Below are 22270 nucleotides of genomic sequence, written 5' to 3'. Positions count from 1 at the left end.
GGTGTGGGAGGGGGGGATCTGGGCTGGGAGAGGAGTTGGGGGGTTTTGGGGGGCCCCCGTGGATTTGGGGTGTTTGGGGGGGGGTCCCCCCTGGTTCTTGGGGGGGGATGTGAAGGCTGGGCTGGGTTCGGCACTGGGGGTGGGGGGGGGCTCTGGGGGTGCACCCTGTGATGGGAGAGGGGTTGGGGGGCTTGGGGGGGATCCAGGGATCGCCCTGGGGGGGGTTGTAGAGGGGCCGGGGGGGGGTGGCTGCTCTGCGGGGCTGGTGCGGCAGAGCCGAGGCTGAGGCTGGATGCGGGGTTGCCATGACAACTGCATCCCCGTCCCCAGCCCTGCCATCCCCATCCCCGCCGCCCCCGGCCCGCCGAGGAGGGGGCTGCAGCCGCTGCGCTCGGCCCCCGCAGCGTGGGGGGGCTCGGGGGGGGCGTTGGAGCCTCCTCGGTGCTGGGGGGGGGTCCCACGTCCCTGTGCTGAGCCCCCACCCCTGCGCGGGCAGCACGAGCCTGGCAGGACCGGGGAACAAAGCCCCCCTCGAACCCTCCACGCCCCCCTCAATCCCCCATACCCACCCCAGACCTCCCCTTCCCACCCCCAAATTCCTCTTCCAACCCCCCCCTTCCCCAAAATCTCTCCGTTCCCAGGCCCGGTGCTCCGGCAGTGGGGCCAGGGGGTGTTTCGGGGAGGGGGCTCTGCTGGGGGGGTTCACTCCCTTGGCCCCTCGTTCTGCTCCCCAAAGCCGGGGGTGTCCCCAGCGATGTCGCTGTCCCCCCAGGCCCCTCCGACCCCCCCCTCCAGTGTTTCCCACTGCTGTGACCGGTCCTGGTGGCTCCCGGTGCTGAGTCCAGGGTGGCCGTGGGGAGGGGGGGGTCCCAGCCCCTTTCCGGCGGCACCGGGGGGGCTTCTCCAGCATCGCCACCCCCTTGGCAGCTGCCAGCGCCCCGGGGGACACCGCGGGGGCACCGAGGCGACAGTGACCGCGGTGGCAGCGCCGGCAGAGGCCCGATCCTGGCTGAGCCGTGCGCGGGGTGGGGAGGGGTCCCCAACCCACCGCCCCCTCCATCCCCAGCCTCCAGACCCCACCGGGCCGCCGCGGTGGCACAGGCTCGTCCTGGCAGTGCCACCTCACCGCGGGGACACCTGCCAGGTGTGGACGGGACAAAAGGGACCGTAACCGGAGCCGCCGCGTGACGTCCCCGCTGCCCCGGCTCCGGTGGCACCGCGGGCTGGTTGGGTTGATGCTGGGTTCATTCCCGACGGGAATGTGGCCCCCCCCTCCCGGGCCCCCCCACCCGCCTCCGTGCCCGCAGCTGCGCCGGTGTCAGCCGGAGCCGGGGCATGAGCTCAGAGGCGAGCGCGGCACCGGGTGGCACCGGGGCGCGGGGGGGGGGGGGGCGAGCCCGGCACCGCAGAGGGTGCGGCGGCAGCCGGCGAGGGTCCTCCGCGGGGGGTCGCGGCGGTGGCTGTACCGCGAGCAGCACCCCGAGCGCGGGGAGAATGGGGGGGGCCAGCGCGGGGTGTGGCAGCCCGGGGAGGGGGGTGACAGCCCCCCGGACGGTGACAGCCGCGGGGACGGCTCTCCCGTTCAGGCGGCTCCGCTCCCGCCCCGCATCGCTCCGCTCCCCCCGCCCCGCACGGCTCCGCTCCCGCCCCTCCCCGGGCGCTTTTCGGGGCGGCGGCCGCTTTAAAAGATGCAAATGAGCCCCCTCCCCGCGCGCGGCGCGGCGGCGGCTCAGCCAATCAGAGGCGGCGGCCGCGGGCTGCTGTAACCGCTGCCGGGCGCGGCAGCCAATGGGGGCGCGGCGCGGCGGGAGGGGGCGTGGCCGGGGCGGCCGCGGCGCGGTCCCGGCGGCGGGGCCGGAGCGGGAGCGGGGCCGGGGCGGGGGCGGCGGCTGAGGCGGCCCCGCAGGTGAGTCCCGCGGGGAGCGGGGAGCGACCCCCGGCCCCCGCGCCCCGCAGCGGGGTCCCGCCGTGCAGCCCCCCGCCGTGCCGCTCCCGCGCGGTGCCCCCCCCGCCGCCGCCGCCCCCGCAGCATCATCCCCTCCTGCCCCCCGCCACCGGGCCCCCCGCGCCCCCCTCGAGCGCGGCACCCCCCCGCTGCAGCGCACCCCGCCCCGCAGCCCCCGCCCCCCTTTTAATAAAGCCCCTCTCACCGCGCACCGATGCGGTGCCCCCTCCCAAAATCCCGCTCCCGGTGCTGCCCGCACCCTCCCCTGCCCCCCGAGACCCCCGCGCTGCAGGTGCAGGAGCTTCGCTTTAGCGCTTTCCCTCCTTTATTTGGGGGGGTGCGCGCCCCGAGCCCCCCGCGGTGCCTCCCGCTGCCCCGGGAGGGTTTGGGGGTGCACAGTCCCCCCCTCCGCGCCCCCCCTCCGGCAGAGGTGCGGCCCTTCCCCGAGCTGGGCCCCCCCGGACCCCCCGCGCCCCCTCGGGAGGGTCCCCGCGCCCCCCCGCGCCCCCCGCGCCCCGCTGAAGGTCACGGCTGCGGGTGCTCGGAGCTCGCCCGGGCGGGGGGCGCGGGGGGGTCCAGCGGGGGTTCTGCCGCAGCCCCCCCGCCCCGCACCCCCCGTCCCGCTCGGGGACTCGGTGGCCGCGGCCACCTCCCCCTCCCCCGGGGGACTTTGGCCGGCGGCGGGTTCGTGGCGTTTGCGGCCACCCCCGGGGGGGTGGGGGGTCCGCCGGGCCCTGACACCCCCCCCCGAACCCCCCCGCCTCTCTTCCCCCCACGCTTTGACAGGGGGGAAGTGGGGGGGGCCACGCTGAGCCCGCCCCGCTCGTGACACAGGTGGCTGAGTCCGTGCGGAGGGACCGACCGAGCCGGGGGGCTCGGAGCGGGTTTTGGGGGGGCTGCCGCGTGCCTTGACTCCCCCTTTCCCCCCCCTCCAGACCCCCGGCGCGCCGAGGATGATCGGGGGGGCCCCGCGAGCCCCCCAAGAGCCCAGGGTGAGTGGCGGGGGGGGCCCTCCCCGTCGCACCAGCGAGGCGCGAATTTTCGGGGTTTCCTGTTTTTCTGCGGTGCATGATGGGGAGCGGGGCCGAGGGGGGGCACAGCCGGGGGGGGCTCAGCTATGGGGTCCCCCCGCTGAGTGCCGGGGGGGCTGCTCCCCTGGGTGACCCCCAGCACGGCCCATTTGGGGGTCGGGGAGGGCGAGGGGGGGGTCCGGACACCTCGGTCCTTCTTTGTGGGGGGCGGGGGCTCCCGGGCGGGGCGGGGGGTGTTTTTGGGGGCTGTTTCGGGGGGGGACTGGGGGCCACGGGCACGGCCGGGTGTGGGAGCAGCCGCCGCCGCACGGAGCAGCCGCTCATTTATTATTGATCTGCGTATCTGGTGTCGGGCCGAGCGCGGCCCCGAGGGCCCCCCCCGGACCCTCCACAGCCCCCCCCGGCACCCCTGGGTGACACACACCTTGGGGAGGGGTCCGCGGTGGGGAGGGGGGGGGGCGGCAGGGGGGAGCCTGCGGTTTCCATGGCCACGAGGCTGCGTTTTCCCGGGAAAACTGATAATTAGCGGTGCGTGCAGGCGTGGTGCGGGGAGGGGGGGGGTCCGCTCAGCACCCCCAGACCCCGCCGCTGAGGTCCTGGTGTCCCCCCAGGGCGCCGGGAGCTGAGCTGTGGGGTCCCCGCGCCCCCCCCCCTCCAAGATGTCCTACTTCACCGAGCACTTCTGGGTAAGCCCGGACCCCCCACCCTTGGGTGCCTCCCCGCCTCGGGTGCCCCCCACCCTCTGGGCCCACTGCAGGGGGCCCCCCCACCCTGGGGAGAGGTTGGTTTTCAGGGCCTGACACCTTCGTTAAAGCTGCAAATTAACTGCTGGGGGGGGCGGGGGGGGGGGTGCTTGGGGGTCTCGGTGGGGGTCTCGCGGCTGCGGTGCCATCCCTGCCCCCCCTCCCTGGGGATCCCCGGCCCTCCCGGGTGCCCTGGGCGGGGGGAAGTCGCGTGGCCGGTGCTTCCTGGTTGGTCTCTGCCGGGCTCTGGCAGCTGCCGGCACCTTCCTCTTCCTCCTGCCTCAGTTTCCCCCCGTGGTGCCACCTGCACCCCCAGCCCGGCTGGGATAGGGGGGGAACCACCCTATTTGGGTGGGGGGCACCCAAAATAACCCCCAGGAACGCCGGGGTTCAGCCCAGCCCTTCCTGCCTCTGCTCCCCGGGGAGCATCCAGGGAAGGGTGGGGGGCTCAGCACCCCCCTGTGCACCCCGGGGGGCCTTCAGGCCACCCCAAATGGTGCTTCCCGGTGGTGGCACCGTCCTGGGAGAGGGGGAATGTGGGTGGGGGTCCCACCCCGCGGGGTGCTGGGTGGGGTTTGGGAGCTGACAGAGGGGGGGGTGTCCCCTGGCAGGGCGAGAAGAACCACGGCTTCGACGTGCTCTACCACAACATGAAGCACGGGCAGATCTCCACCAAGGAACTGGCTGACTTCGTCCGGGAGAGGTACCGGGGCGGGGGGTCACCGTGGGGTGGGCAGGGGGGGTCCCGGGGTCATCGGCTCCACCCCCAGAGCCCCCCCCCACCATCCCCAGGGCCGCCATCGAGGAGAACTACGCCAAGGCCATGGTGAAGCTGTCGAAGATGGCCACCAACGGGACCCAGCTGGGGTACGAGGGGGGTCTGCAGCACCTCGGGGTGACGGGGGGGACCCCGCTGATCCTTCCCATGCCCCCCCCCCAGGACTTTCGCGCCGCTGTGGGAGGTTTTCCGCATCTCCTCGGACAAGCTGGCCCTGTGCCACCTGGAGCTGATGAAGAAGCTGCACGACCTCATCAAGGAGATCTCCCGCTACGGGGAGGAGCAAGGCCGGGTGCACAAGAAGGTACTGCCCTGTTCCCCCCCCCGCCCCCCTCCCCGGTGCCCCAGAGCCCCCTGCCCACCCCGCCGTGCCCCCCCCAGTCCAAGGAGGAGGTGTCGGGGACGCTGGAGGCCGTGCAGCTCCTGCACGGGGTGGCCCAGCTGCTGCCCAAGTCCAAGGAGAGCTACCACAGCAAGTGCCAGGAGTACGAGCGGCTGCGCAAGGAGGGCACCAGCCAGAAGGAGATCGACAAGGTGAGACCCCCCCCCTCCCAGGTGTCCCTGTCCCCCTCCCAGAGAGTCCCTGACCCCCTCCCTGGGGGTCCCTGTCCCCTGATGGGAGTTCCTGTCCCTGCCTTGATAGTGCCTGACCCCCCCCTAAATGGTCCCTGTCTTCCTTGGGGGTGGTCCCAGTGCCCCCGCAGTGGTCCCCGTCCCCTTCCCTGTGGTTCTTGTCCCCGTCCCAGTGGTCCCTGTCTCAACCCTCAGTGGTCCCTGTCCCGCCTGGGTGGTCCCTCTCCCCTTCCTGATGGTCCCTTTTCCTCCCCAGGTGGATCCTGTCCCCCCTCAGTGGTCCCTGTCCCCTCTCTGATGATCCCTGTCATTCCTGTGGATGATCCCTGTCCCCTTCCTGATGGTCCCTGTCCCCCTGGGATGATCCCTGTCCCTTCCCTGGTGGTCCCCGTCCCTTCCCCCGTGGTCCCTGTCCCCTCTCTGATGGTCCCTGTCCCCACTGTCATCCCTGTCCCTGTCACTGGTCCCTGTCCCCTCTCTGCTGAGCCCTGTTACCCCCGTGGATGGTCCCTGTCCCCCTGGGATGGTCCCTGTCCCCCTGGATGGTCCCTGTCCGCTCTCTGACGCTCCCTGTCGTTCCCATGGATGTCCCCTGTCCCCGTGGATGTCCCCTGTCCCCGCTGTGCCCCCGGGGGTGCCGCAGGCGGAGCTCAAGTCCCGGAAGGCGGGCGAGGCTCTGCGCAGGGCGGTCGACAAGTACAACGCGGCCCGGGCCGACTTCGAGCAGAGGATGCTGGACTCGGCCATGGTGGGCACTGCTGGGCTGGGACTGCTGGGATCTGCCCGTGGTGGGCACTGCTGGGCTGGGACTGCTGGGATCTGCCCGTGGTGGGCACTGCTGGGCTGGGAATGGTGGGATCTGCCCGTGGTGGGCACTGCTGGGCTGGGACTGCTGGGATCTGCCTGTGGTGGGCACTGCTGGGCTGGGACTGGGGGCACTGCTGGGCTGGGAATGGGGGCACTGCTGGGCTGGGAATGGGGGCACTGCTGGGCTGGGAATGGGGGCACTGCTGGGCTGGGACTGCTGGGATCTGCCCGTGGTGGGCACTGCTGGGCTGGGAATGGGGAGCACTGCTGGGATCTGCCCATGGTGGGCACTGCTGGAGGGTGGGAAGGGGTGGGATGCAGGAGCCAGGGGCCCAGGGCACTCCTCAGACTCCCGGTGAAGTGGAGGCAGGGAGCAGGATGATCCAGCCTGGCAGAGCATCCTTCTGTGGGGTTGTGCCACCCTGGATGAGCCCCATTCCCTGTGGAAGTGCCACTTTGGATGATCCCAGTTTTCTGGGGGTGTTGGCCCTTGGGGTGTGCCAGCCTGGCAGAGCCCCACTCCTTGGTGATGCCAATCCCTGGGAATACCCTTCCCTTGGGATATCATCCCCTGGGGATGTGCCACCCTGTCCAAGCCCCTTTCCCTGGTGATGCCACCCTGACTGTACACCATTCCTGGGAGATATTCCCCCCTTCCTGGCCACCCTTCCCTGGGGATGCTGTCCCTTGGCAACGTGCCACCCTGGCCTTGCCAAGCCCTGGGGACATCCCACCCTTCCCAAACTTCCCTCTGTGTCCACACACCAACCCCTGGGGGTGTCCCATCCTTCCCAAACCCCTTTCCCTGCCCACCTGCTGATCCCTGGGGACATCCCACCCTTCCTGACCCCCCCCCTTTCCCGCTCCAGCGCTTCCAGGAGGTGGAAGAAGCCCATCTCCGCCACATGAAGGGGCTCATCGGCTCCTACTCCCACTCGGTGGAGGACACGCACGTCCAGATCGGGCAGGTGGGTCCCAGCTGGGTGAACCCCCCTCCTGTTCCCCCCTTTTCCTCTGTGTCTCATTTGTGTCCCCCCCTCCCTTCTTTTTTTTTTCCCAGGTCCACGAGGAATTCAAGCAGAACGTGGAGAACATCGGCACCGAGATGCTGCTCCGGAGGTTTGCGGAGAGCAAGGGAACGGGGAGGGAGCGGCCAGGTGAGGAGGGGGACCCCTGCCAGGTGAGGGGGGGGACCCCTGCCAGGTGAGGGGGGGGGACCCCTGCCAGGTGAGGGGGGGGGACCCCCCCGTGCCAGGGTGGATCCCACGATCCTGGGCTGATCCCTGATCCGTGGCAGGAGCGCTGGATTTCGACGAGTACCGGCTGGCCCCAGCGCAGGAAGGCAAGTACGTCTGCATCCAACTGGGAATTCTGGGGGGTGGGGGGGCTGTTCCTCACTCTGCCCCCCCCCCCTTTCCCAGGACCCAAGAGGAGCCGGAGTAAAGCTTTCCGGATCCCTGGGCTGAGCCGTAAGGAGAGGGAGCGTGATGCTGTGTAAGATCCTGCTTCCCACATCCCAGTGTGCTCACATCCCACATCCCAGTGTGCTCACATCCCACATCCCAGTGTGCTCACATCCCACATCCCAGTGTCCTCACATCCCACGTCCCAGTGTCCTCGTATGGCTCCCTCCCAGTGTCCTCATGTGCCTACATTCCTGCATCCCTGCACTGTTGCACCCCACGTCCTGCATCCCTGAATTCTGCATCCTTGCATCCCTGAATTTCTGCATCCTTGCATCCCTGAATTTCTGCGTCCTTGCATCCCTGAATTTCTGCGTCCTTGCATCCCTGCATCTGAAATTCCCGTATCCCTGCATGCCTGCATCCGTGCATTCCCACGTCCCTCAGTTCCCACATCCCTGCATCTCTGTATCTCCACCCCCCCATACTGCACACCCCAGCATCCCTGCACTCCCAGATGCTGCATCCTGCATCCCTGAATTCCCACATCCCCGCATCCCACGTCCTGCATCACTTCCCCACTTGAGCATCTAACGCTTCCCCCGTCACTCCCCAGGGAATCCCCAGATAACGACGTGGTGAGTATCCCAGTGCCAGCCCTGGGAATGCTGGTGAGTATCCCAGTGCCAGCCCTGGGAATGCTGGTGAGTATCCCAGTGCCAGCCCTGGGAATGCTGCGGGCACTCCCGTGCTGGGAGCGCTGGGAAGCCAGAGCCTGTCCGGGTGTGTCCCACAGGGCTGCCCGGAGGTGGACGAGGACGGATTCACCGTGCGCCCCGACATCGCCCGCAGTATCCTTGGGCTGAGGGACGGGAGGGGGGGGATTTTTGGGGTGTCCGGGGGGCATTCCAAGCACCGGGAATTGCCTTGACGGGGGGGCTCAGCCGAGGCGGAGAATCCCGGCTGCTCCTCCAGCGACTCCGACTACGACGAGGACGAACCGCGCAAGTTTTACGTCCACATCAAACCGGTGCAGCCCCGGGAGGGACCCGGCAGCGCCGAGGCCTCCGTGGAGCAGCTCAAGGCCACCGTGGGGAACCTCATCCTTCCCCCCGGAATTGGGGTGAGCTGGGGGAGGCCGTGGGACCCCCCGGGACCGCCGGGGCCACCTGACCCCTGTCCCCTTCTCTTGCAGGGCACCGTCAGGCGACAGTCGTCACGTGAGTGTCACCGTGGGGATGTGCCAGACCCCGGGGACATCCCGGCCCTCCTGAGCCACCCCACAGCTTTGGGGTCCCCGTGGCTCCGCGTCCCCTAACACTGCCTGTCCCTGTCCCTCTGTAGGACACGTGGCATCCCTGACCCCGGCCCCGAGTGACACGGACCCCGAGGGGACGCTGGCGGCGGGTGAGGCTGGGCTGGGGGGTCCTGAGGGTGTGGGGGAGTCCCAGGGATATTTGGGGGTCCTGGGGGGGGTGCAGTGGCTCTACAGTGTCCCCTCTCCCCATAGGTGACAGCGCAGGGAGGGGTCTCCCCGCAGCACAGGTGAACAGGTACGTGGGATCAGGGAGACATTGGGGTGCCATGGGGTGGTCCCCCCATCCTTGGGGGGGTCCCGGGTGGGCACTGAGCCGCCCCCTCTGTCCTTGGCACAGCGGCCCTGGGAAGATGCCCCCGGACTCGGTGCCCCCCGCCGCTCTCTTCGGGCCCCCCCTGGAGTCGGCGTTCGAAGCCGAGGATTTCCCGGGTGAGGATTTGGGGGGTGGGATGGGGGATATCTGGCATGTGTCGTGTCCCCCCCCAGTGCTCTGACCGGGGCTCTCCCGCAGCCCCCCGTGCCTACGTCCTCACCTCCTCCTCCTCGCCCTTCTCCTCCTCCTCCCCGGAGAACGTGGAGGACTCCGGCCTGGACTCGCCCTCCCACCCCGCGCCCGGACCCTCCCCGGACTCCAGACCCTGGACCCCCCAGCCGGGGACGCCGCAGAGCCCCCTCCCCAAGCAGGGCGGCCTCCCGGACCCCCCCCGGCCCCCCAGCCCCCGGGACCCCGGTGCCTGGGCCCCCCGGCCCCACAGCCCCTCCGGCCGCCTCCCCGAGCCCCCCAACTTCGCCGTGTTCGGCGGCCCCGGGGCCGAGGGGCTCTGGGGGGACGGGGGGGCTGCTCCCCGGGGCCGCAGCCGCTGCCTCAGCGGCCCAGCCCCCCGGGAAGCCCCCTCGCCCGACCCTTTTGGGGAGCCCCCGCCGTGGGTCAGACCCCGCAGCCCCGGGGGGGACCAGCCCCCGCTGACGTGTCCTTCCTCCAACTCGGCCTCCTCCTCCTCCTCCTCGCCGGCCCCCCTGAGTGGGGGGGAGTCCTCCAGCCCCTCTCCGTGGACCTGCCAAGGGTCGGGGACGAGGCTGAGTGAGGGGGGCACATTGGGGGCCCCCACGTCGCAGTCGGAGCCGGGTGAGTGGAGGGGGGAGCTGCCCCCCAGTACCCTTAACCCTGCCCCCTGTTACCCTTACCTGTGCCCCCCATTACCCCAAACTCTGCCCCCCAGTGCCCTTAACCCTGCCCCGTTACCCTTACCTGTGCCCCCCATTACCCCAAACTCTACCCCCCAATACCCTTAACCCTGCCCCGTTACCCTTACCTGTGCTCCCCCATTACCCCTATTTTAACCCCCCCATTACCCCTGACGTCTCCCCTTCCCAACCCAGCTGAGAACGGGGCTGAGACCTGCCCAACTCACGGCACTGATGAGCCCCTGCAGGAACCCCCCTGGGTGTCCTGCCACGGCAGGGCTCTCTCCTCACCCCCCTACTCGTGCCCCCCCCCAGATTCTCTCCCCGCCTGGCCCAGCGCAGCCCCCCGGGACGTCCCTCTCGTGGCCCCCCCTCGCCGCTCCCGCGCCAAGCGGCCGCCGGCCGGCCCTGCCGTGGGCAGCAACAGCGACCTGGTGGGTGCCCGGGGCTGGGGGGGGCTCAGGGCCTGGCTTTGGGACCCCCCCAAAGGGGGGTTCTGAACCCAAACCCCCCCTCCCTGCCCTGTCTCCCCTGGCAGTCCCGCTCGCTGAGCCCCTCGCCCTCCTGGAGCTGCGGCCCCTCGCACTCGGCGCCCGCCAGCCTGAGCGAGCGCGGCTTCTTCGCCGTGTCCCAGCCGGCCCTCGGTGGGTGCCGGGGGGGCTCGTGGGGCGTGGGGTGAGGGTCCCACCCGTGCTCTGACCCCCCCGTGTGCCCCCTGGCCCCCCCCCAGGGCTGTCTCGGGGTCCCAGCCCCGTGGTGCTGGGCTCGCAGGACGCGCTGCCGGTGGCCACCGCCTTCACCGAGTACGTGCACGCCTACTTCAAGGGCCGCGACGCCGACAGGTACGGGGGGGTCCCGGGGGTCCCCCAGCCACTGCGTCCTGCCTGGGGCACCCGCTGACCCCCGGCCTGTCCCCAGCAGCTGCCTGGTGAAGGTGACGGGGGAGCTCACCATGTCCTTCCCCGCCGGCATCGTCCGCGTGTTCAGCGGCACCGCGGCCCCCCCCGTGCTCAGCTTCCGACTGCTCAACACGGGGGCCATCGAGCACTTCCTGCCCAACACCGATCTGCTCTACAGGTGGGGGGCCGCGGGGACACCCTGCATGGCGGGGGGGGCAGCGGGGCAGGGGGCACGGGCACCCTGGGAGAGGGTGGGCACGGCCACAGGGGGATGGCGGTGGGGTACGTGTGGTCCCCGGAGGTCCGGGTGTCCTGGGGAGCCGGTGGGCGCAGCTGGGTGTGGGGGTGCCGGGTTCTGGGGGTGCCCCTCTCACCCCGTGCCCCCAGCGACCCCTCCCAGAGCGACCCCAGCACCAGGGACTTCTGGCTGAACATGGCAGCGCTGACGGGGCAGCTGCAGCGGCAGGCGGAGCAGAGCCCGGCCGCCTCCTACTACAACGTGGCTCTGCTCAAGTACCAGGTGAGCCCCGGGGGGGTGTTGGGTGTGAGGAGAGCTGGGACCCTCCCCAGCAGCCCCCCTGGAGGGCGGGAGGGTCTGGGTGCCCCCCTGAGCCCCCCGTGTGCCGCAGTTCTCGCGGCTGGGCCCCGGCTCGGCGCCGCTGCGGCTCTGCGTGCGCTGGGACTGCGCGCCCGGGGCCACGCGGGTCAGCGTCGACTACGGCTACAACGCCGGCGCCCTGGCACTGCCCGTGCCCCTCGCCAACGTCCACGTCCTGCTGCCCGTCGAGGAGCCCCTCACCAACCTCCGCCTGCAGCCCGCGGCCAGCTGGTACCGGGGCAGGGGTGGGACCGGCACTGGGGGGGGACACGCAGCACTGGGGGTCACAGTCCCACAGCACTGGGGGGGGACACACAGCACTGGGGTCACAGTCCCACAGCACTGGGGGGGGACACACAGCACTGGGGTCACAGTCCCACAGCACTGGGGGGGGACACACAGCACTGGGGTCACAGTCCCACAGCACTGGGGTCACAGTCCCACCGGGCTGGGAGGGACAGAACTGGAGATCTTGAACCTCCCCGGGGTGGGAAGCACAGGAGGGGGGGTCCCAACCCACCCCCAGAGTGGGAAGTGGGTCCCAAACCTGCCCAGAGTGGGAAACGTAGGAGTGGGGGTCCCAATCCTCCCCAGGGTGGGACGTGCAGGGTCTGGGATCCTGAACCACTCCAGGATGGATAACACAGGACTGGGGGTCTGAAATGCCCACCAGGGTGGGAGACACAGGATATGGGGTTCCAAACCCCTCCAGGATGGGAGAGGGGAGCCCCAGACTGGGAAATGGCGATGCTGAACTGGGAATTTGAGACCCTGAGCTGGGAAATGGGGGTGCTGCCAGGGTGAGGAGGGCAGGGAGGCGGGTTCGGGATGAAGTGGGGGGGGGCTTTGGGGTCTGAGGGCACTCCCGTGTCCCGGCAGGAACCTGGAGGAGAAGAGGCTGCTCTGGAAGCTGCTGGACGTCCCCGGTGCCCCGGGGCAGGGAGGTGAGTCTGTGCCCACCCTGAGGGCACGGGGCAGGGGGGCGCAGGGGCCAGACCCCCCCAACCCCTCCGCTGTCCCCCCAGGCTGTGGCCGGCTCTCGGCCAGCTGGGAGCCCCTGGGGGGGCCCAGTAAGCCCAGTCCCGTGGCCGCCCAGTTCAGCAGCGAGGGCAGCACCCTGTCGGGGGTGGAGGTGGAGCTGGCGAGCGCCGGGTACCGCATGTCGCTGGTCAAGAAGAGGTTTGCTACAGGTACAGCTGGGGAGGGGGCACACCCCGGGGGCGTGGGGTCCTTTCCCCACAGCCTTGGTGGGTAAGGGGTCCTCTCCCCATCCCCTGTGTCCTGAGGTGCACAGGGTCCCTTCCCTGTTCCTTCCCCAAGGTCCACTGTGGACCCATCCTCGTGCCAGGGATGTTCCCCCCACCCCTCCTCACCACCTTTCCTCCGCAGGGATCTACCTGGCGGGGTCCTGAGCCACCTCCTGCCGGACCCTCCGAGCCCCCCGGGCTTCCCCCTTGGTTGTGTGAACTTGAAACACTGGCTGGAGGCCGGCTGGGGAGGGGAGGGGGTGCTGTGGGGTGGGAGCCCCCCTTTTCCTCCTCTCCTCCTCCTCCTCCTCCTCTCCTTGTTCCCCCTCCCCGTGGCTGTCACCCTGTCAGACCCCCCCCTCGCCCTCCTCCGTGCTGTGAAGGGAGCAGGAGCTGCTCTTTTATTAAACACTTTATTTTCTAATAACCTTTATTTTCTAATAACCTCCTTTTGTGCCCGTGGGTGGGTGGGTGGCAGCGGGCGGGGGGAGGATTCCCACAGGATACTGGTGCCACTGGGATCGCTGCTCCGGGAGAGGCTCAGTGTGAGGGTGGCACTGAGCTGGCTCTGGGGGAGCTCTGGTGGTCCAGGGGGTCTCTCTGGGGGGGTCTGGGGCTGTGCCCACCCCCTTGGTGCACGACATTCCCAGTTCCTCCGAGCTGCCGGTCCTTCCCGGTGCTGCTCCGGGCCCTGGCAAGTGCCGGGGGGGCCCCAGTGATCCCTGACTTTTCCTCCTCTTGGCCACTAAATCACCCCTGGTGAACTCTGAGAGGCAGGAGTTTGTCCCCAGGACCTGGGGCAGGAATTCTGAGGGAGCCTCATGGGGGTGTTCCCGAGCCCCTGGAATGCTGGGAAGCTCAGCCAGCGGTGGGAGCACAGGGATGGGCTGCGGTGGGATCTCAGGGACACCTCCTGCAGCCTGGGGCTGGGGCAGGTGCTGTTCCACCCCTGGCTGGGGGAGCATCTTCTAGGGGGTCTGAGCATCTTTTAGGGCCACTGAGGAGGATCCAGAGCTGGCAGGAACCACCCCAGGAGCCCCTGGGCTGTGGTTCCCTCCCAACCCCTGTAGCTGCTGCTCCATACTGGGAAGGGGGACCCCAGGGGTGGTCCTTCCAGGAGGGCAGTGATGTCTGGAATGCTGAATCCCAGCTCTGGGACTCAGTTCCGTGCTGCTCCGGGCCTGTTCCTGTCTGGTTTCACCCCAAATCTGCCCTCCCGTGGCCAAAGGCGGCAGAGGGAGAAGAAACGAGTGCGTGTTGCTAATGAGGATTTGGGGTCTGGAGCCTTTCTGAGGGGGTGCAGGGACGAGGGGGCTGGTTTTGGGGGGGATCATGGGCTCAGGGTGGGAGCAAAGGAATCCCCTGAGCCCACTGGGGTGGGCATTGACCCCACAGTGCCAAGCTGGGGCCCCCTCACCGGGATGTGCCACAGGCACCCGCTCTCTCCCAGCAGCTCCACAGCAACCAGACGCCCACACCCCCCTTCCCCACGTGTCCCCCCTCCCCAGGCACGCCCTCACCTCACCCCAGCTGCAAAATTTACCAAACTTTAATAAAATAAGGCTGAATTTGCCATGGTGGAGGCAGGAACAGGCAGAAGGGGAGGGGGGAAGCCAAGGGGCAGTTCGAGGGGGGGATCTGTGTGCCATGGGAGAGGGGCATGGGGGTCTCGTCCCCCCCACGCTGTGCCCCTCAGAGCTCCCTGAAGCGTCGTTGTGGCCACACGGTGCTGAGGAGGGAGGTGGGTGTCCGGGGGTCCCAGCCGGGGGGGAGTTTTGGGGGAGGGGGTTCTACCCACGGGCTTTGCTCCGACCGTCCCGCAGCGCCTCGATCCTGGGGGACAGCTCCCCAAAAGCGGGCCTGGCAGCGGGGGCGAAGGCCCAGCAGCTCATCATCAGCGAGTAGACCTGGGGACAAGGGACAGGGAGGCCATCAGGGGAGCGGGGGGACCCCCAGGACCCCCCTCGGGACCCCCAACAGCCCGGGCAGGGCTCGCACCTCCGCGGGGCAGCCGGGCGGCACCGGGAGGCGCCGGTTGTCCTTGAGGAGCTCCAGCAAGTGGCAGATGATCTGCGCCGGCTTCCCGGTGCCCATCATCCGGAGGAACTCCTGCGGGGGCGGCACCGGGATCAGCCGGGGGGGCTCCGACCACAGGTAACGGACCCCAGCCCCGGGGAGGGGGCACAGCGGGACCCCAGCCCGGGGGGGTCTCACCTCTGAGGGGCTCCTGCTCTTGTCGCCGTAGGTGAAGAGCTCGTAGAGCAGGACCCCGAAGCTCCAGGCGTCGGACGCGCAGGAGAAGACGTTTTCCGCCAGGGATTCGGGAGCGTACCTGCCCGAGGGGAGACGCTGAGCACCGGACCCAGCTGGGATTGCAGCCCCCCGTGGCCCCCCCCGTGCTCCCCCTCTCACCAGAAGACGGGGCTCTGGCCGGGCTCCCGCACCACGTAATAGTCCTTGTCCTGCGGGAGCAGCTTGGCCAGCCCGAAATCCCCGATCTTGACGTGGCTCTCGCTCTCCACCAGGATGTTCCTGCTGGCCAGGTCCCGGTGCACGCAGCGCTGCGCCCCCAGGTATTCCATGCCCTGCCGGGATGGAATGTTCACGGGAACCGGGACCCCGGAGCATCCCGGGGGGCTGAACCACACCCCAGCCGGACCACGGCCCCTCGAGTGAGCATCCCTGGGGGCTCGTCCCGGCTGGACCACGACCCCCTGGGCGATCCACGGCACTGATCCACCCCCACCCTGGGAGAGCAGGACCCCCGCTGCCGCCACCCCCGCCGCGACCCCACCTTGCAGATCTGCCAGGCGTAGAGGAGCAGCGCCCTGTGGTCCAGGTGGGGCTGGTTCTTCTGCAGGTAATCCCGCAGGCAGCCGTTGGGCAGGAATTCCATCACCAGCCGCAGCCCCCGCCATCCTGGAGCCACATCCGTCACCCTCCGGCCGGGGTTTGGGCAGAGCCGGGGTGCGGGATCCCTGCCCGCCCCCTGCCCGCCCCCTGCCCGCCCCGCGCTCACCCCGGCTGTAGCAGACGCCGCGGTAGCGGACGATGAAGTCGTGCTGCAGCGAGTGCAGGATCTGGATCTCCCGCTCGAAATCCCGCAGCTCCTTGGCCGAGTCCTGCTGCAGCTTCTTCACCGCCACCAGCTCGCCCGTGCTGTCCCCCAGGGGGTCGTAGCGGCACAGCTCCACGCTCCCAAAATTACCCTGCGTGGGGAGGGCCGGGCTGGGACGAGGGATGTGTCCCAGAGCCCCCCCCCCATATTCCCAGTGCCTGTTATCCCTCCCAAGATCCCGCTCTCGGGGCACAATCCAAGCGTTTCTCAGCAAAGCGAGGACGTTCCACGCCCCGAATCAGGTGAGGGAGGGGGGGGTGCACTGAGGTTTGGGGTTCAGGGCCCAGACCTTTCCCAGCAGTGAGATGTACTTGAGGTGCCGCTCCTGGAAGTGCTCAGGGTCCCGGCTCACGGCCAGGGGCTCGTGTCCCCACAGGCTGTCCCGGAGCGCCACGTCCGCGGGGGACAGGTCCGACAGCAGCTCGTAGTCTGGGGGAGGTGGGTGGTGAGGGCGCTGTGGGGGTCCCCCGTGCCCCCCTCCCCAGCCCCGGGGCCCACCGGAGGTGATGAGGCTGTTGAGGTCGCGGATGAGGGCGCGGAAGCAGGGCCGGCGCTGGGGCTCGTATTCCATGCACTGGGCCATGAGCGTGGCCAGCTCCGGCCACTTGGGAGCCGGGAGCTGCAGCCGGCTCTGGTAGAAATCCAGCTTCTGCAGGGGTGGGAAGGGGGGGCCCGGGGTGGCTGGGGGGTGTCTGGGGCCACCCCAAACAGCCCCCGAACAGCCCCAAAGCTGGGGGAGTGAGCAGGGCCCGGGTGCAGCAGGACGGGGCAGGAGGGTTGGGATGCAATGGAAGGGGAGAGGAGGTTTGGGATGGAAAGGGACGGGACAGGAGGGATGGGGCAGGAGGGTCTGGGTGCAGTGAAGTGGGGCAGGAGGGTCTGGGTGCAGTGAAGTGGGGCAGGAGGATCAGGATGGGGCAGGAGGGGTGGGAGAGGAGGATTGGGATGCAGTGGGACAGGGCAGGAGGGTCAGCATACAGCAGGATGGGGCAGGAGGGGTGGGATGCAGCAGGATGGGGCAGGAGGGTCAGGATGCAGGGGGCTGGGGCAGCCTCACCTTCTGGGGCTCCAGCAGGCTCAGGGGCATGTTCCCACCACTGAAGATCTCCCAGAGGGTTGCCCCGAAGCTCCACTTGTCAGCGGGCAGTGCCAGGCTCTTGGGATCCCGGACACACTCGGGGGCCACCCAGGGGATCCTCTGCACCAGCACTGGGGGGGGATGGCCCTGCTCAGCACCTGGGGGGGGCAGCAATCCCAGACCCCCCCAGGACCCCCAGCACTCACTGTCTGGGGCCAGGACGGTGACGCTGACCCCGGGGTCGTTGAGCTTGATGAAGGGGGGGGTCCCTGTGGCCGCGTCCCCCTCCCGTGCCAGCAGCACCTTCTTGGCAGAGACGTTCCCGTGGGGTGATCTTCTTGTCCTCCTGGAGGGGGGGAAGAGGGACCAGGACCCTCAGTGTGGCCCCACCCATGGGAGGGAACCAACGGGGATGTGTGGGAGCCACGGGACAGGGATGCATGGGAGCATGGGATAGATGGGATCCATGGGACAGGGATGTGTGGGAGCTGTGGGGTGTGGATAGATGGGATCCATGGGACAGGGATGTGTGGGAGCTGTGGGGTGTGGATAGATAGGATCCATGGGACAGGGATGTGTGGGAGCTGTGGGGTGTGGATAGATGGGATCCATGGGACAGGGATGTGTGGGAGCTGTGGGGTGTGGATACGTGGGAACTGTGGGATATGGATACATGGGAGCTGTGGGGTATGGATAGATGGGAGCTGTGGGCCATGGACTTGTGGGGGCCATGGGACACGGATGCCTGGGAGCTGTGGATGTGTGTGGGATGTGTGCCAGGGATGCACAGCTGCTGCAGGATGCGGGTGAGCCGGACCCAGAGGACGTGGATGCCTGGAAACCATGGGATGAGGACGGAGGAGAACGGCAGGACACACGGACCGTGGGACACGGGCACTCGGAGCCGCTCACCAGGTAGTTGAGGGCATAGGCCAACTGCTTGGCCACCGTCAGCTTCCAGCTGGTGGTCACCGAGCCCTCGCCCCGCTTCTTGCGCAGGTAGAGGTCCAGGGGGCCGTGCCGGACGAGCTCCTGCACCATCACACCTGGGGGGGTGCAGGGGGGTCACCTGGGGCACAGCAGGGCTGGGCACTCCCTGTGCTCCCCTGGGCACTCCCCGTGCTCCCCCGGGCACTCACTGTCCTTCCCGAGGCTGACGCCGTGCAGCAGGACCAGGTGCTTGTGGGAGAGCTGGCTCATGGTGCTGGCTGCCTCCAGGAAGGACTGGGAGCGGGACAGGCGGCTCAGGGGGGGCTCCTGGGGACACCCCCCCATCCCCCGGTGCCCCCCCCTCACCTCGGAGCAGTTGCGGTGGCTGCTGTCCATGACCTTGAGCACCACGGTGGTCTGGCGGGGCCCGTCCCCCTCCTCCTGCTCCTCCTGGTCCCGCTTGACGCCCTTGTAGATCTGGGTGAAGGAGCCCTGGCCGAGGCTCTCGCCCTGCCGGGACAGGGGGATGGTCCTGGGGGGTCCCTGTCCCTGTGCCCCCCCCGACCCACCGCCCCGGGCCCCCCTGTACCCGTGTCAGGCTCTGGGGGTCGATCTTGTGGAACATCATCTGGTGGAGGCTGCGGCGCCGGGGGGCTGGGGGGGAGCCGGGGGGCGGGGGGGCCCCGCTCCGAACAATCAGCAGGTTGGACTTCTCTGGGGGGGGGACAGGCTGTGAGGGGGGGCAGGGCAGGGGGCACCTGCCTGGTGACCTCACACAGCTGCTGTGTGACATCACAGAGCTGCTGTGTGACATCACAGAGCAGCTCTGTGATGTCACACAGCAGCTCTATGGCACAGCCTACCCTGTGATGTCCCACAGCCCTCCTCTATGATGTCACAGCCCGCTCTGTGACCTCACACAACTCACTTTCTGGTGTCCCACAGCAGCTGTGTGCTGTCACACCATCCCCTCTATGATGTCATAGGTCACCTCGTGACCTCCCAGCCCGCTCTGTGATGTCACAGCCCAATCTGTGACCTCACAGCACCCTCTCTGTGACGTCCCCCGTGTCACCTTTGGGGCGGGGTGGGCAGCAGGCCCCCAGGTGCATGCGGGCCCCCTCTGCCTGCAGCCCCCGGTGCCCGTAGGTGTCCAGCAGCTCCCTCAGGCTGCAGAACCTCCGCGACACCCCCGACAGCCAGAAGTGTCCCTCCTCGTCCCTGCGGATCTGGCACCGCCTGTAGTCCTGCCCGGAGCGGGTCTGGGGGGGGATCAGTCGGGATCAGCAGAGTGGGGACCCCCCAGAGGCCCCCAAAACTCTGCTGCCCTGCTGGTGCCTGCGGCAGCCCCGGGGCTGTGCCCGTCCCACGCGGGTGGCACCAGGTCAGTGTTTCCCTCTCTCCCAGTGACGGGACCCCCGGAGCCCCCGGTGCAGGGGGGGTCTCACCTGGACACAGACGGTCAGCAGGTAACTGTCGAAGTCCTGGGGGCTGCGGCGCAGCAGGTACAGCCCCGGGGGGCTCCCGGCCGCCTTCAGCTTGGTCACGGCGAACTCGGCGCTGTGAAAGGCAGGGCTGGGGGTGGACCCCGCTCGGGGACACCCCCCGGGGACCCCCACTGCCCTCCCCTCCCTACCGTGGGACCCCCACTGCCCCCCCCTCCCCACCGTGTCCCCCCCCCCCAGTGAGGGGGGTGGAGACTGGTCCCCACCGCCCCCGTGGCTCCCCCCGGGTGACCCCTTCCCCTGTCACCTGCGGGTTGGGGTTGGCGAGGGGGGGTCCCGGCACCCACCTGATGGGCCCGTGGCACTGGTTCTCCAAGTCCTCCAGGAGCCGGGGGGGGGCCACCTCCTTGCAGAAGTAGTGCTGGGCGTCCGCCGTCAGCCGGTAGTAGCCGTCGATGAGAGCCACGAAGGAACGAGCCTCCCGCAGCGTGGGGAACTCCACCTCCTGGGGCAGGGTGGGGAGGAGGGGGTCAGCTCCCCAGCCCCCCAGCCCCCCAGGGGGGCTCCCCAGCCCACCCCCGCGGCTCACCAGCACGCGGTTGTCCGCCTTGGTGAGGGTGACGAGCCGGGTCTCCGCGGGGCCGCCCTCCCCGCCCGCCTGCTTGATGCTGATGTCGGCGATGTCGGGGAAGTCGCAGAAGTGCTGCCGGTTCTGCGGGGTGACAAACGGCGTGACAGCCGCGTCCCCCCACCCCATCCCACCGCGGGACCCCCGCCGCAGCCCCCCCGCTCCACCCCGGCACCTCGGAGCCGCCGCAGCTCCAGGACACGCCGCTCTCCCCGGCCACGTGGATGGTGATGCCCGCGGGGGACCCGGGGGAGCGGACACGGAAACTCTCCTCGGCCCGGCGGCGCTGCAGCCGCTCCAGGTCCAGCAGGTACTTGAGCTTCAGGTGGGGCCCGTCGGTCTGGCAGCCCCCGAGCTTCCGCAGGGATTTGCTGAAGCGGCGCCGGATGCGCTTGCGGGTGAGGAAGTTGTGCTGCTGGATCTGGCTCCGCAGCGGCTCCGGGATGCAGGACTTGTAGCTGCCGGGGACGGGAGGCACAGGCGGGTGACGGGGTGTCCCCAGGGATGCCAGGTGTTCCCCAGGGATGCCAGGTGTTCCTCAGGGATCCTAGGTGTTCCCCAGAGATGCCAGGTGTTCCCCAGGGATGCCAGGTGTTCCCCACGGGTGTTGGGCTGTCCCCATGGATGCCAGGCTGTCCCAGTGGTTGCCAGGCTGTCCCATGAGTGCCCCACTGTGCCCCCAGCTCACCTGACGTGGCTGCAGACCTGGTCGGGGCTCTGCCTCTCCTCCTTGGCGATGCGCAGCATGTCCAGCAGGGCCAGCCCCAGGCACTCCTCCTGCGTGGGCAGGCTCAGCCCCACGGCCACGCGGCCCTCGACGAAGTCACTGCGGGACTGGGGGGAACACGAGGGTTTGGGGGGGTTCTCCCACCTCCTGCCGTGCCAGGGCACCTGAGGCACCACAGGACCCCCAGTCTGTGGCACCACACACTGTCCCCCTGTCCCAGTGCCCGCGTGAGTCACATCCCACCCTGGGCTCTGGTTTCCTGCTGCTTCCCCGGCTCTGTCCCTGGGGCAGGGACCACCCAGGGGACACAGTGACCCCCATGTCAGCAACCTGGGGTGCCCCACGAGCAGCTCCAGGTGAGCCAGGTAAGAGGATCCACATCCTGCAGGGACCTGTGGGTGCTGGAGGAGGAGGAGGGTGGCACAGCCGAGGGCGATGAAGGGCATCACTGCACTGAGGTCAACACGTACCACACACCCGAGAAGCCACACGGGACCCCACCTGCGGTGCCAGGAGTCGGGGACAGAGGTGCCACCTGGCAGGGCTCACCTGGGCGAACAGGTAATCGATGACAGGGTAGTCCAGGATGGGGCTGGCCCGGTCATTCAACAGCTGGAATCGGTGGGACTGTCCCAGTCCACACCAGTTGGGGAAGAAGAACCTGACAGGGCCGGCAGGGGGGGTCTCAGTGCTGCATCCCCCAGAGCACAGAATCCACCAGAGGGTCCTGGGGGCCGTGCTGGGGCTGTACCTGATCCTGTACACCACGACCTGGCTGCTGGACTCGTCCACGGTGAAGAGGTGGGTGGGGGGGAACCAGCAGCTCAGATCCTCCGTGGCCAGGGCGAAGAGCGGGTGGCACACGGGCAGCACGCCTGGGGGTGGAGGGTGGGGCTGGGACCCCCAGCCAGGACGGGCACGGGGCCACCATCCCAGGGCTGGGACCACCGTCCCACGGCCAGTACCCTGAGCCCACAGCCCCGAACCAGAGCCCATGGCCCGTAACCTGAGCCCACAGCCAGGATCCTGTGCCTGGGGCCAGCTGCCCAGCCCCACAGTCGGCACCCCGAGCAGCTGCCCAGCCCCATGGATGGCACCTCGAGCTGCTGCCCAGCCCCATGGATGGCACCTCGAGCTGCTGCCCAGCCCCATGGTCAGCACCCCGAGCTGCTGCCCAGCCCCATGGATGGCACCCCGAGCTGCTGCCCAGCCCCAGGGTGGGCACCCCGGGCTCACCGCAGGCCTTGGCCGCGCGCACACAGAGCTCCTCGGCCGTGAACTCTCCGCAGCTGAAGGTGAGGGCGCCGGGGGGGCTGCGTGGGGCGGGTGCCCGGGGGTACAGCAGCACCCGCAGGGTGCCGGTCTTGCCGGGCTCGGCCGAGGAGAGGCTGCAGGAGCGGCCCCCGATCAGCGGCGTGTCCTCGCCCAGCGGGGCCATGGCGGGCGCTGCGGGGGAAGAGGGGGGCTCAGAGTGACCCCCCGGCCCCACGGCTCCCCTTCCCTGCCCTTCCCTCCTCATCCTCCCCGGGGTTAAACCCTGCGATCGAACCCGCGGCACCCCCGGGGCTGGGATCGGCCCCTCCTGGGAGGGATGAAGGGGAAACTGAGTCCCGAGGTGGGATAACCCCCCTCCCACCCTGTCCCACGGCCGCTCCTGCTCTGCCCCATCGCGCAGGGAGGGCTCGGCTCCATCCCCCGGAGCCCCCCGTGCCCGTGTGGTACCTGTGCCGTGCCGGGGAGGGGTCCCGGGCAGGGTGTGCCGCCAGGCCGGGGCTCTGGAGGTGCGTAGGTGGCTGCGAGTGAAGGAGAGAGACAAA

General features: G+C 69.6%; 2 protein-coding genes and 1 long non-coding RNA gene across 8 annotated transcripts; 2 read left to right on the top strand and 1 right to left on the bottom strand.

Moving 5' to 3' along the window:
* Positions 1-2635: 2635 nt before the first annotated feature.
* Positions 2636-12954, top strand: FCHO1 (FCH and mu domain containing endocytic adaptor 1). 5 transcript variants are annotated; one of them, XM_064637385.1, is made up of 28 exons: positions 2636-2937; positions 3588-3662; positions 4331-4422; positions 4512-4586; positions 4660-4801; positions 4879-5031; positions 5714-5818; positions 6747-6845; positions 6938-7034; positions 7175-7219; positions 7299-7371; positions 7897-7918; positions 8077-8131; positions 8225-8403; positions 8476-8500; positions 8625-8687; positions 8791-8833; positions 8936-9027; positions 9110-9724; positions 10099-10217; positions 10322-10427; positions 10514-10625; positions 10702-10860; positions 11070-11202; positions 11312-11511; positions 12160-12224; positions 12306-12470; positions 12670-12954. In XM_064637385.1, exons 2-28 carry the CDS (start codon positions 3636-3638, stop codon positions 12690-12692), a joined length of 3084 nt encoding a protein of 1027 aa, XP_064493455.1. In that variant the 5' UTR covers positions 2636-2937; positions 3588-3635; the 3' UTR covers positions 12693-12954. The 5 variants fall into 5 exon arrangements, with proteins under 5 accessions (XP_064493455.1, XP_064493456.1, XP_064493459.1 ...); XM_064637389.1 differs by having other exon boundaries at positions 2638-2937; positions 10705-10860; XM_064637387.1 differs by lacking the exon at positions 2636-2937 and adding an exon at positions 3484-3504.
* On the bottom strand, positions 12922-22263 carry JAK3 (Janus kinase 3). The gene is given in 25 exon segments (XM_064637395.1): positions 12922-14434; positions 14526-14636; positions 14742-14859; positions 14940-15112; positions 15322-15446; positions 15547-15736; positions 15935-16074; positions 16144-16294; positions 16703-16854; positions 16930-17050; positions 17052-17069; positions 17636-17769; positions 17863-17947; positions 18020-18163; positions 18243-18367; positions 18729-18915; positions 19102-19213; positions 19446-19603; positions 19688-19810; positions 19902-20184; positions 20415-20560; positions 21003-21114; positions 21205-21328; positions 21690-21899; positions 22176-22263. Coding segments are annotated over 24 exon segments (3351 nt in total). The 5' UTR covers positions 21892-21899; positions 22176-22263; the 3' UTR covers positions 12922-14317.
* LOC135403389 (uncharacterized) lies at positions 15715-17713 on the top strand. Of its 2 annotated transcripts, none has more exons than XR_010425393.1 (3): positions 15715-15887; positions 16022-16083; positions 17523-17713. It is a non-coding gene; the product is annotated as an uncharacterized LOC135403389 (long non-coding RNA). The 2 variants fall into 2 exon arrangements; XR_010425394.1 differs by having other exon boundaries at positions 17504-17713.
* Positions 22264-22270: the final 7 nt, after the last annotated feature.

The sequence above is a fragment of the Pseudopipra pipra genome, chromosome 27, assembly GCF_036250125.1.
Source record: "Pseudopipra pipra isolate bDixPip1 chromosome 27, bDixPip1.hap1, whole genome shotgun sequence".
NCBI lineage: Eukaryota > Metazoa > Chordata > Aves > Passeriformes > Pipridae > Pseudopipra > Pseudopipra pipra.
This window is presented reverse-complemented; position numbering and strand designations above follow the sequence as displayed.

Coding starts and splice junctions, on each gene's coding strand:
- FCHO1 (XM_064637386.1), top strand. CDS start 3,636: ATGTCCTACTTCACCGAGCACTTCTGG. Junction 4,587..4,659: donor ACCAACGGGACCCAGCTGGG/GTACGAGGGGGG, acceptor CCCCCCCCCCAG/GACTTTCGCGCCGCTGTGGG. Junction 9,725..10,098: donor CACGTCGCAGTCGGAGCCGG/GTGAGTGGAGGG, acceptor GCCCCCCCCCAG/ATTCTCTCCCCGCCTGGCCC.